The sequence below is a fragment of the Xiphophorus hellerii genome, chromosome 3 (assembly GCF_003331165.1).
Source record: "Xiphophorus hellerii strain 12219 chromosome 3, Xiphophorus_hellerii-4.1, whole genome shotgun sequence".
Taxonomy (NCBI): Eukaryota; Metazoa; Chordata; class Actinopteri; order Cyprinodontiformes; family Poeciliidae; genus Xiphophorus; species Xiphophorus hellerii.
This window is the reverse complement of record NC_045674.1, coordinates 17754262-17768315: the sequence shown is the minus strand read 5'-3', so window position 1 is coordinate 17768315 and position 14054 is coordinate 17754262. Positions and strand designations below refer to the sequence as shown.

Genomic DNA, 14054 nt, shown 5'->3' with positions numbered 1-14054 from the left:
GTACCCTGTGGCTAACCTTTTGTTTTCAGCCTATAGGAAGCTGTAATCTGTAGTATGTGTCCTACTTTAATAATGTCCACTGTGGAATTTTTTTCCACAAACTTAAATACACTGATAATAGATTTACAAAACTGGGTAATGAAGTATGGATATCCACAGCAGGACTTCACACCTTTCCTTTAAAATGTTCACTCAAAACAAAATAAGTGAATTCTCCTTTGTTTGCATGTCATCTCGGAGCATATGCTCTAACGCATGCAGTTCTTTGAAAAGCAGTATTCCCATCACTGCTTCACCCTTTTAAGTGCTAAAAAATGAGAGGGTTTTGGAGGGGCCTAGTTAAAATCCCAAGGGAGGTGACTAGGGGGCATTGTCACTCTGTCTCAAAGTGAAAGCCCAGCCACCCTGTTTGTGTCTGGGATCTTGTTCTTTTGGTCAGGAGCCAAACTTCATGACCTCAGATGAGGATAGGAATGTAGACTGACCATTAAATTGAGAGCCTCACCTGATGGGCTCAGACCTCTTCACCACAACGGAACTGTGCAACTGCGGCCGTGATGGCACACCTGATTCTCCTGAAGCCAAAGTTCAACTGCCAGCCGGACTCCCCTCTATGTAGCCAGGAACCAGCAGCAACCCCAGTCTGCCAGTCCAAAGGCACTATTCCTCCCTGGTCCTTGTTTTTGCCTCTCCACCAGCACACAGGTACCTTTCAGATGCCTCAGGAGTCCCACAAGCCAGTCAGTTCAGTAGGACAACTTCTTCAGCTTGACGGCATCCCTTACTGCTGGTGTCCACCAACAGATTCAGGGACCGGCACCAGACTTTATGACCACAGCTAAGGGCAGACAGATATTAGAGCGAGAGATACGGTCCATTCAGACTCCATGTCCTCAGCTTCCCCCAGAATCCATCTCTCCTAGAGGTGGGAGTTGAATACATCTCTGATCAGGGGAACATAGTGTTCATCATTGACAATTCATTACAAGAAACATGAATGAAGAGAAAAAATAACAAACATACAAAATACAACTGCTGCTCAAATTGAGCTCTGATTAGTTGTCTCACACCAGTTGAGATATCACAAGGGGGAAAGGGTACAGGGCTTTTTGTTGGCGACAGCTAAAAGACAGCTAATCTTTTATGAAATTAAAATGTACAATAAATTGAGGAAACAGAAAACAGAGTGAAATGTTAACTAATGTTTAAATTATTATTATGTTTAATTATACTAAAATCTGACTTGTAGCTTTAAGGCCCCCTCTGATGCCACCGTGGGATGAAAAGATTCAGTTTCTACTGGTTGTATACTGTAATGTGTACATTGGTCAACGTCTAACCCAACCTCAGGTTTCCACTTGCTGAATTCAATGGATCAGTCATGTGTAAAAGTGGAATCCCTGGCTCTCTTTGAGCAAACAAGCAAAACCTCTGGCTTTTTCAGTCCACAAAAATGTTAAAAATCAGCATCTTGAAAGGCAGCGTATCTACAATGTCTCGTCTGATCATGTTTAATGGATTTAAAAACTTCCTCTGTTGTCCCTTTGGCCTATATTAGGATTTATTCCCACTAATTATGAAGTTAAAATTAACACTGTACAAAGGCAGAATACAATCCCACAACAAACAACCAGCTATGACTGAAAAAACATTTTATTCCCCCAGCAGCTCTAAGGCTTGTGAAATAAAGTCCACTTGGAAAAGAACAGAGGTTTATATGGAAACATACCTGACACACTAAAAAGTAATAACATTTAAGTCTCCTGGTGTTTTACTTGGCTTCAAGTGCACAAGATCAAACACAGACTTGAATCCAGCAGCCTTTGCCAAAAATGTCAGCGCTAAGCATTGGAGTCCAGCTTCAGGTATTTTCTTTCTCTTGGCAGGGAGCAAAAGGCAAAGACACAGACCGGCGTTAACCCATGATGGGGTTGCCTCGGACAGCCAGAGGCACGCTGACCCGGGTTGAGCGGGGGTGAGAACCACCTGCCATCATAAGTGACCAAGCAGATGTGGGGCACGCAAGTGTCGCTGAGAGCGTGGGATGGATTCCAGCCTGGAAGTCGAGCTATTCACATGTTAGTGCTTCAAGACTCGCTGTCATCCGCTCCTGTGAAGCTGCACAGATCTCTCTGAAGTGCGCAAACAGACATCTCATAAATATCATGAAAGCAACGACAAGAAGTAAGTGACTTCAAAGCGGCGTTGATGGGGATGAGCTATCTCTAAAGGCAACAGCTTCATTTTCTGTGTCTGAAGATAGGCGCTGTAACATTTCTAAATCTTGTATGGGTCCTTTTTTTCCCCCCTAATTAAATTCTGTTCTGGTTTGAGGTGCAGGAGGAAAAAAAAACCATCTATTTATTTCATTAAATCTAACAGCTTTGTGTGAACAAAGCTCTTCTATGGCATGACAGCTGTTGTGACAATATCATCAAACCAAAAGAGATTGTCAGAAAGCAATGTTGAGGCTGCCCAGGAGGATGGATGCTACATGTTTTATGACAGCCGCATCAAGGCACAAATACATACTTTTATAAGCCCAACAACATACGATGTTTAAAGCCAAATGATGCATGTTCTCCAGACTGCCTACTAGTCTGGACACATAGACCATAACTGTATGCAATGCACACTCGAGTTGCACATGATTGTCATTAGGGAATATAAAGCTCACACAGTCAAACTATCCATACAATAATCTGATTGCCTGGTGGCTTTAAAACGGTTTGAAATTTAAAATTTTTTTTAAAGTTTCGAGCAATGGCTGCAAAGTGAAGAAGCAAACCTTCTGTTCGGTATAACCATGAAAATACGTTAACCGAGTTTAGCACATAATTTTCATATGGGTATAATTATTTTTATTCAATTATTTAAGAGTGTGCCTTGTGTCAGGACAGATAAATAAAATTAGCCAAGAGCTGGTAAGACTTTCTCAAACTTTGGGTTAACATTCCACCGTTTCAATGTATCACAGTATTTACAAAACAAAAACATGTGGAAGATGTGCATAATTCAAATGCTCTTATTTTAAACAGAAAAAGAACAATGATCTTATTGACTGATAGTATAAGCAATAAATACAGCATAAACCGACAATAAATGCTGTAGTTTTTAAGTAGCAGGAGTATGCCTACGTAAATTCATTCCAACATTTAGTATCAAGCTGAATCAAATTTAAGAGCTGTATTTGTTTCTTAGGCACTGCAGCACACCACCTTCTCCATACTACTCAATTGTCCAATCAATTTGAGATGACTTAATAACCTAATGTAAATGTTTTAGAGTTCTAGAAAGTAGCTAGAGTTGAGAGCTGATGCTGCATTCCAACTCCACACAGAAAGGTTTGCTTAGCCAAGACTAAAACATTATCACCTCCTTGGTGTGACTTACCATTAATAACCAAGACACAAAACGGCCACAATACTTTTATCTCCCATTCACATTAAAACAATTTTTTGTACTTTACAAAAGGTAACTCATATATATATATGCAGTGATGCAGCTTTAAAAGATCAGTCTGAAAAGTCAGGTCAGTCATGTGCCATTGGTCAGCTTGGTCCCCCTTTTTAATTCGATGAAATATTACAGAAAGCATCTGTGGCAATAGATTAGTTGATTCTGCCATCCAAATGACAAAAAAATCCTAACTTTTTCATAATAAGGATTGCTTGGAGTGCTCATATTTTTTGCATCTGCTGGGTTGGAAACTCTCCACCATCATTGCATCACTGGTGTTGATGAAATATTTTACTCATTTCAGACAGACTCGTTTATTTTTTCTTCTTCAGCCAGCAAAAGACAGTTACTGTAGAGGCCAAGGCCCAGGTCGGACAATAAAAGGAGTAGGCAACAGTGGCAGTGCTGCTTTTTGCTGCCTCTTTGAAATATCTCTGTTATGAATTACATGTCATTAAATACACTTAGAACATTTCTTTAATGCAGCCTAGATGACAGGATAGGTGTGTCTTTGAGCTAGATTATGCTTTTCTAGACAGAGTGACTCTAATCAAGTCAATACTTCCTATAAAAGCACAATAAAACTGATAATTACAGCTAACCTAAAAATGGAATTGGATCTGAAGCTGAAACCAGAACATTGACTTCACTTTAACCTTTTCTACAAAGAAAAACTTGATCTAATTTGAATCAAGTCTGTGCCTTGCCAAAGTGATCATACTTTGTAAACTATTCTCTGCTATATTTTAGACACAACCAGAAGCAGCAATGTATTTATTAAGATTTTAGGTTATAGACCAACACAAATGTGTTGCAAATGTGTCTGAAGTGGAATGGAAATAATGCAAAGTTTTTGAAGATTTTGTTTTTCTCATTTATAAATAAAGTCTTAAAAGACATATATATGTTCAGTGCCCCTGCATATACTTTACAGAAACACTTTTTGCTGCAATTACACATGCAAATCTAAATTGTAAAGCTGTGACTGCAGTCACAGCACAAATACAAATACTGCACACATAATTAGTGTATTGGCGTCTTGGCAGCTTTGCTCATTTATGCTCTTCTTGTCTGATCTGCAAAGCTTTTGGATGTTGTTTTATAAAACTCTAAAATTCTCCACAACTTTATCCGTGATCTTACTGCTATGTTCCTTAAGATATTTGCTTACTAATATTTTCAGAGATTAAAAACCACAAATGGAGTTTTTTTTTTTTTAAGTTGGGTGACTTTTGAAAGTATGTGCAATGGATTTGTTCAGGGGTGTCAAAGTAAAGAGGGCATGTCTCATTATTCAGTTTTATTTAAAAAGAAATTGAAAAACGATATATCAGTTTCCTTTCAATTCACAATTATGTACTACAGTGTTAATCTACTACATAAAATCCCATTAAAATACATTGAGGTCAGTGGTTCACAAAACTGAAAAAGTTCACAGATTCTAATGTATGGATACTTTTGAAAGGCAATGTACCTAACCCTTTCATAGCTTCTTTAACAGAGATTATTAGCAATGCTAACCAAACAGAAGTGACTTCAATACATTGGTATCTTTATGTGGCCATAGAGGCTGATACAACACAGAAGAGAGTAGTTCAGCACAGAACAGAAAATTATGATTGCTATGATAAGATAAATTAAGAAATATTTTTTACTTTTAGCATTTTTTTTTTCTAGAAAGGTCTCAGTAAAAATGACCAGTTTTAAAGCATCAATAAAACCAGTTGGTACATCATTGTTCTAGTAATCCCCAAAAGGTTCAGATAGGTTGTTAACTATATTGGATGGTGAGCATTTTAATGAGCACTGCCCAGTCACAGTAAAAGAGAGTAAATTGCTTCAGAACCATTCCAAAAGTACAAATATCCTCAGACAAACTAAACATTTAATCTTCTCTGAGGGTTCTAACATCTATCTCCATTAGGGACGGGCCCCTGAACCCCGCCGGTTCTTCACTCAGACATTTCAGACAGAGAAACCTGACCTTTTAAAGGCAATACATGCTTGAACCAATTAAAAGCAAGAAAAAAAAGGGCAGGCATGAACCATCTCACACCTTGTGAGAGGTGTCAAACACAACCAGGAGATGTTGTACCCACAGGCAGACTGTCTGCACCAAATGATCATAAGAGTGCTTCATTTGCGTTCATTGAACCTGTAGACAAGGTTAGAGGAGGTTAATGGTCAGTGGATAATCTTAATGAGGCCCTCATCCACCTACCTTTAAAACTATTAAATAAGAACATTAAAAAAAAAAAAAAAACACCCTAACCCCAGTTCTAGTTTTATTCCCTCTGCTTTTCCTTCCCTTTCCCCAACCACCCCCTTCCCACCACAGCCCCTCTTCCCTGCTCCAGGATTTTGCTGTACAAACCAGAAACAGATGTCTGCTGGGGCCGTGCTGAAAGACCCCGCTGTTCTGGATGCCAGCCACATGCTTTTCATTCAGAGATGAAGGCTCACAGCTCGCCTTCTTGTGAAGCCAAATATAAAAAAAAAAAAGAAGAAAAAAAGGTGGAAAAAAACAAACTCTCCAAATGCCTTCAAGTCTCTTCAAAAGCAGTACATATATGAGCACACCTTTTTGTCTCCTCTCCACCATGTATTGTTCCCTGCCTCAGCTAACAGCTTCTTTCCCAGTTTTGGTGTTAGATGAGTCAAAAGCAAAAATAAATAAATAAATAAAATTAAATGTTGCTGACAAAAATATTTCATAAAAGAAGCCTTGAAGTACTTAAAGACCCACAAGATCGCATCCCATGCATGCACAACTACAAACTTAGAATGGTGATCACAGTTTTATACATACAGCAGTGTGCTGAGAAATAGAAATACATCAGGTGCTGTAGTTTTCAGATTGTACAAATATCCCAGCCTCAGATGCAAATCGCACTCAGATAACTCAAAATTAGCATGACAACTAGAAGATATACCCAAAAAAGCCCAGCAGTAAAAGTGTCCAAGCTAAACAGCTATTTGAACTGGATCACTGAAAGGGGATTTTATACGCAGGGAAAGTTTTATTCACAGATTCCAAATGAATTCTAAAAAAAACATTAGAGTACAATTAGTTTAGTGGGCTGCATGGGAACTATACTCTTAAACTTAATTAAATATTAAAGGTTAAGTAACATGCAACTCTCTGTAAGTCAAAATAAATTAGCGTCTTTGAACTTTTGGCACATTATTAAATCCCTTCCTGAATATTTTTTTTTACTTGGAGGGAGATATCATTTACCTTTCAAAGAGGAATAATGCAGGCCTTTGTTGTGGAACTTAAAATGTTGACACACTCCCACTTCACCAGCCAACTCTTTGGGAAACTTGGGAACAAAAGGTGGTGCAGAAAGGATGAATTAACTTGTCAATATATGGCTCCTTGAGCATGTTAGCTTTGGGTCGCTGTTTTTAAAGGGGAAACACTTTAAGGAAAAGTCTGTATTTTTAGTGAAGTTCTATAATCTCTCTTGGTGTCTTTGGTGAGTGTAAATCCAGACTAGGTTGTCCCACAGATTGAAGCTAATCTAACAGGTTTTCTGAGAGGGACCAATACAAGACTTGCATCATCTTAAAACCAGTGCATTCAGAAAAACACAAAAGTCGTATTTGCAAAAGCTGTTGTTTTTCTTTACCTTTGAGGCACCTTAGTTATACTTTCTAGCATTAGCCTGAAATGGTTCCTCTGAAAACTAGCCTTGCATCAAATATTTTTACCTACTATAGATATGACTATAGATATGAAAATTGCTAGTCAAATTGACTTGACCAAAGCGATAATTGATGGTAGAAGTATTATTATTATTATTATTATTATTATTATACATAGGGCCTAATCGTTCCTGTCATATCTCAAAAAAGTGTCATAAAATCTAAAAAATTTTACTCTTAGATATTTCTAACACTTGTAATGCATCAGTTTTCTTTTAACTACTTCAAAATAAAAGCTCAGAAGGTCAGCTTCTTAACAGCCACTAATATAGCATTGCATCCCATGAATATGTACAATATTTACCTTCCACTGCGTTGAGGATTTCTCCATTTCTATTCTCTGCGATATGACATATGTCTACAACAGTAAAGGGATCCATTACTTATAAAGACCTCCACAAGACCGAATTTTTAAAAATCCTCAACTATCCCTTTAAACCTTAACGCAGATTTTTCCTTCACAAGTAAGAAGCAATTTTACATATTCACCGACTTTTCACAGCATTTTTATGCTTTCATTTCATCTGTGGAGCTTTGACATTACACCAGGTGTGTGAGCAGGTTGAAGTCATGTCGAACACCTGCATAGAGGTGTCAAAAGCCAAGTGACTGTAGCCAGAGTGAGTCAAGTTATCCTGCTAAATCCCACAGGCTTTGTCTCCTTAAACCAAACTTTAAGAAGACAGTAGGATCACACGGAGAGGGCAGCCTTCCAGCTACAATCTTGACTCATGATTTGCAGTACTATCAATATTTAAACAGCTCTTTCAGTCCTTTGATCTTTTGTTATTTCTTCTTACAGCACAGAGAAGCAGTCACGATCTCCTAGATGAAAATGATTGCTTTATTTGGAAGATTTAAGGACATATTGGTTGCATGGATGCTTTTTTCCCCCCGCCTCTGTCACTCTGGGAATCTGTCATTCAGCCCATCCCCCAAATAAGGGCAGGACGGGTGGGGGGGTTTCGAGAAGTTAGCAGTGAGGGTTCGGAGCCTCCACTGTTATCAGAGCCCTTTTATAACTCCCAGTTCTCTCTTTGAAGTCAAAGCCAGACAACTCAGGAATCCTGCTCACCCCCCTATTTGACAGTGAGAACTAGGGGGATGGTCAGAGCTAAACCATGTGTTTGGCCAGTCTTCTCCCACATTTATAATCTTCAGTGATTTTAACTCTCGTTTTTTATGAGAGCCATGTGCTGTAACACACAGGAGAAGAAAATATGCCTGGAAAAAAAAAGGCAGAAGTTTAAACCGCCTGAAGCATTCCAGCTATTTACTGTTTGACTTGGGGATGTTTTATCACGGTTTGATCTCCAGACATTCAAGATCCTTTAATCCAATAATTATGTCCTGAAAATTCAACAAAGTAATTTGATCCAAGTAAATAATTCATTTGCAGAGTTTGGAAATAGTTGAAAAATGCTATAATGAAGTTAAATCCTATATATGCCAAAGAAGAAGAAAAAACTAATGTTAGGAACATTTTAGGATTTTACACAAATGTAGTAGTAATAAATAGAGCTGTCACTGCTTGTTGAAATTTAATTCCTAAGCCCTGTCTGTTTTTCTAAAAGCAGCTGCAGTTAACAAAAGTGTTGAGCACAGATAAGACTTTGTGTGAAGTTGTATTTTCAAGTTTAGACCCCAAGTTTCTAAAAATACTGAGGAATAATAAATTAAATTCTTCAAAGAACAATTAAAACCTCTTGATATTCAGGCTTTTCACATTCCGTCAAACTTTGATGCCCCTCATTTGGATCAGAAATGATTATGAAATGAAAGTTAAGTGATACACGATTTAGAGATGAAACGTAAAAGTGTGATTTGCATCTTTACTCGCAGCTTTTTAATCAGACGTCCCCAAAAATCGCCATGAACAGAATATGCCCATTAAGGTGGTGGCAGCATCATGCTGTGGGATTGCTTTTATTCAGAACACCTATCAAAAACTGCAAAGAACTTGAGACTGGGCCAAATATTGACCTTACGGCAGATTACAGCCATTAAAAAAACAGCCAAAGTTTCACCAGAATGGTTTACATTAAAGCATAAGAATAACTTTCCTCCTCCTGATCCCATGCACAAGCCGGTGGAAACATCCCAAAAGTCATCTGAAATTGCAGCAGCAGGTGCAACTTCTCAATTGTGTTGGCGTTTAATGTGACAGAATGTGGGAATTGTTAAGGGGTGTGAATACTTTTGCGAGTCACAGTAGATAAACAAACTTCAAACTTAGAATAGATGAAATAATACGGTAAACACAGCATAGTCAGAAATATGTTTTCACTACAACACAGTCAGAAGATGCAACTGCTGCAATCACTAAAAGACACATGAAAAGAGTTGATAGAGATCCACTGTTTGGGGTGTGAATAAGCTCATAATTATAGGAATTAATGACGCAAAAAGAAATTAGTCTCATGACTTTGATTGATGGGTGGGTGGGATCTGCAGACTAATAAGCGCCAAGCTTACGCCTTTCGTGGTTTTCCTTCAGGGGAGTGTAAAGTCAGACTCCTCTGAACCAGAGCAAAGGAGTCTTATAATTTGCACAGAGTGGGCGGTTTACGGCCCTGATATAATCCATAACTCTTCCACTATAACAACTACCCATCTCATGATTCGTCAGCCCCTGGCTGTGGAGTTCTGCCGTCCAGCTCCAATCGTGGTCCTCGAAGTGATGTAATGTTATAACGCCACAGAGGGCTGCCCACTCGGAAGCCACTAGAATGGGAGGCACTACAGAGAAAGACACCACCCTGGGTCATGATGCCAGGAGCCACCAGAGTAAACTTATATCTGTCACTCTCAGAAATAACTACATTTCCATCCAGCTTGAGCTTTTGCTGTATGTGGGGGTGTGTGCGTGGGTGGGGTGGGCGCGCGTGTGTGTGTGTGTGTGTATAAGGGTCTCAAATCATCCAGAGATTCTGGCAGGGATGGAATAACCACAGCAGTCTTGTGTCAGAGCCAGGCATGACAGAAAGAACAACAAGCTACAATTTTTACAAACACATCAGAGAGAGAACAGTTCCCATCCACTCGGGTCAAGGAGTTTTAGGACTTGGGCTAGAGGAAGAAATTGAATGCAGCAGCTGTAATGTGCTTATTCATTACCTCTGCAAACACTTAAATCTTACACACCGATTCTCCAAAAACGCAAAAAATAAATAAAATCTGCAAACTTGATGCACAGCAAAAGGAAATTGCAGGTTAAGGGTATATTAAAATGAGTGATCTGAGTTAAAGCTAGCAATTATTTGAGACATGTGGCATTAAAACGGGAAGAAGAAAATAGAAAGTGTGTACCTGCATGTTTTTCAGTTTGTGATCTGTTGCGCTGTACCTCTCACATTCCTCCATCCCTCTCCGGAGGAAGGCATTCACAACAAAACTGTCTCCTGAAACACGGAGAAACAGACGCATCATGATCAATCTGAGACTTATCATCTGATCAGCTCCGGCCAGCCTCCAGTTCGGAGAATCATGAAAGTTTATCCTCACCTTCGGGGTTTTCTCTGCGCTTGGACGCTTTGGATCCCGAGACAAGGGTGTGAAACAAAAAACAATTATTAGTTTCATTTAGGAGGTAACGTCAAAATCCGAGTTTGTTTCTGCGTTAAAACGTGTCTTACCATGTTTTGACAAAAGTTTGCCCATCGTTAATATCCTTTTCTTCCAAGATCAATAAAGGTACTCCGAAATCCGTCCAGGGATAAAACAGTCTACTAACTCTACATGGTCACATTGTGTCTGTTCAGCGAGAAGAAAACCTCATCCGCTCAGTGAAGCGCACTTATGAAAGCATCGATCTCAAATCGGATGGTCAAAGAAACAAAAGAAAAATCAATTAACTGATCGACCAGGGAAACGCGACGCTCTCTGTATCTGCCTTTAGACTTTCCTGCAGTCCAACTGATGTGAAACCTCCTCAGCGCTGCAGAGACGAGCAACTGTCAAGTTCAGAAAGCAAAACACACTTCCTGTTCAGGTTGTGAAAAATAAGACACACTACCAGGCAGGGGAAGCCGAGTTTAGAGAAAACTGATGTTATGATTCGTGGCTTGAACTACAAAGAGTTTCCACAAACTATGTAATGATTGCTTTCTTGCAGGTTTAGATCAAAATTGAAACGTTCTTTGTTACTTGTTTTTTATTTAAAATTTGCTCATAATATACATTTTACTTTTTCCCAATTTTAGCTTAATCTAATCTTTATACACCCAAAAAACAAACAAGCAAAAAATAAATAGATAAGTTGGAGGGAGGAAGGTACACTTCAAAATACATAAACCCATCAATAATAAAAATAAACAATCAAGTTTTGGGTTTTTTTAAGTCACCAATAGACATAGTGATTTATACAATTTACTCCGGGAGATGGTGTGTGGCCGTAATATATGTAAATGAGGAACTGAACATCAATAATGAATCAAAGGGACCCAGAACCCCCAGATTATTAGATGGCAGATACGTTTTTATTTTATTTTATTTTTTTCGTTGTTTTTGTCTTAGTGTAAATGTAATTTGCTCTGACAGTACGTCAGTCTGAAAACGCCATACGTTTTGGATCCATGTGGCTATTTACTTGTTTGTCTAAAGTGTTGATTAAGTTGATGGAAACTGTAGCAAAAATAAAGAAAATAAGGACCAGCAAAAATGGATGCAGTCTTTGTACAATACATAGATACAACTCAGCTGTTTCTATTTTTAAGGGCCATTAGCAATTGATTGCTTCCGTCCGTTGTCTGAAACCTCTGGTCGTAATTGCTTTTATTTTGAAAGGGCAGACTCTTCTTTTCCGGTTGTTTTAATTAACTTGCCTTTGATAACTAGTTTGGCAGGTCTTCTGAAACTGATAGAAAAACCGCGTCCTCTGTTGGTGCACCTTACTATATGATCCATTGATGGCTAATTCATAAAAAAAAAAAGAAAAAAGTTTTGTTCCTATTTGGATCATTTTGGATTATCCTGATTGTGACTTATTTATTTGGATGTCTTTTTAATGATCCATACAATAAAATAAACCACAGTAAAAAAAATGTCTTTACATGCCATTCCAAACCAAATCAATGCTAGATAGAGTCAGTTCTCACACAGACATCAGTGGACGATTGTAAATTATGAATGGAGTAATAAAAGGATGACACAATGGCCCTGCATAGTGTGTGCTCACGCTGATAAGCTGCTTGTGAAAAATTCCAGGACTTATCTTTGATAAATGCTCCAAAGATGCTGCAGATAAACGATGCATTAAAAGAAACCATGAAGGACGAGTTGTACTTCAGCCCCCCCAAACATCAAAAGCTTGTCTGCAGTTTTATAGTTTGTTTTCTTTGGCAGGGAATTAAGACAGGGACTCTGCTCACAACGTACGCTGTGTGGAGTGAATTTTAATTTGCCATGCAAAGTTGTATTTCCGCATAAATAGTGAATGCATTTAGCGTATTAAAACTACCTTTCTATTGAACTTGGTAATATTAAAATTTTAGTATAATAAATAAACTTCACCTACCACACACTGTATACTGATGTTAAGTTTTTACTTACAGTCATTTGCAAAAAAAAAATATAAATACCTCCCCAACAAACCAACCAAAACAAACCATTTGGATGAACTTACTCTGGCCAGATGAGACTAAACCTGAAACATTTGGTTGACATCTAAAACTCCGTGGTGAAAAATGCAGCATGTCAGTCTGAAAACACCATCCCCACAATGAAACACGGTGGAAGCAACATCCTGCTGTGGGAATTTCTTTTCAATAGCACAACTACAAGTCATACAAGCTACAAATCCTGCTTCTGTGGAAGAGCAGCAAAAAGATATGCTCTGTTTACAATTTGCCACAAACAATTAAAGGGACACAGCAAACACAAGACAGTCTGGGGAAATGAGAACAAACTTAAAACTTAAGTTTTGTAGCTATATGCAAAATTCTGCGTTGAGGGACTGTCATTTCTATGGTGAAACACAGTGGTGGCCGCATCATGCTGTGGGGATGCTTTACTTCAGCGGGGACAGTAAAGCTGGCCGGAGTTCATGTTGGATTCATGGTCCCTGTGAACTTATAGCGTAATTAAAAGAAGAACGGTGCACTCTGCTGAGTTCACCTCCAGCAGAACAACGATCCTAAAGATAGAATAGAATGGTTTCGATCACGGATATATTGGCCTCGTTAAAATTCACAGTTGAGAAACTGTCGCAATTAAAAGCTGTTTTTCACAGAAACCCTCTTTCCAGTCTTTTGCAAGGTACTGTCAAAGATTTCAGTCTCTAGACTTCCCCAAAGACTTGTAGTTGCAAAAACGACTTTGTGTTCACCTATCCTATTAAGTCAAAAAAAAAATAAAATAAAAAAAAGTTGTTTGAAGCGATGTGTCAATGTTCAAGAGGTATGAGTGGCAAGGCACCGCAGATCTTTAATTGCACGATGGTAGTAATATACAACAAAAGCGCCCCACCCTAATGAACCTGGGTGCTGTTAATAATCACCGCTCCCTGTCAGTTCTCTGCTACGGGTCCTCACAAACACACGATGCTTAGATCACTCTGCGGTTGACAAGATGAACAGATATTTGCATAGCTCGTTCATAGCAGTCGCCTTTGATCCGACTTGCCGTGCCTAATTATCACCGTTTCTTTATGCATCCCGACCCCTGAGATTCCAGCTCTTCACAAGTTACCTTCCTCTCATCCCTCTCCCACCATCACCTTGTAACATCTTGCTTAAATGGCAGACAAACACAAAGGGCAACAGAAGAATCAGCAGATGAGAGACGAAAGCACCAGGCAGAAATGATTTGATTGGAAATAGAAGCAGAGAGAGAGTGTTTTTTTTTTTTTTTTTTGGAGGCAATGCTCGTTTGGATACACACACTGGTGT

The 14054-nt window shown here is 38.8% G+C and overlaps 1 protein-coding gene across 2 annotated transcripts in view; it reads right to left on the bottom strand.

Moving 5' to 3' along the window:
• The window catches only part of nkd2b (NKD inhibitor of WNT signaling pathway 2b), a 29324-nt gene extending 18220 nt beyond the window's left edge, over window positions 1-11104 (bottom strand). The window contains exons 1-3 of one of the 2 annotated variants that reach the window (XM_032559083.1): window positions 10803-11104; window positions 10672-10698; window positions 10477-10568 (exon numbers count right to left, since the gene is read on the bottom strand). In XM_032559083.1, the coding sequence (XP_032414974.1) occupies window positions 10477-10568; window positions 10672-10698; window positions 10803-10827 (144 nt within the window). In that variant the 5' untranslated portion in view covers window positions 10828-11104. The remainder of the gene's footprint in view (window positions 1-10476; window positions 10569-10671; window positions 10699-10802) is intronic. The other variant, XM_032559082.1, reaches the window with a different exon arrangement.
• Window positions 11105-14054: the final 2950 nt, after the last annotated feature.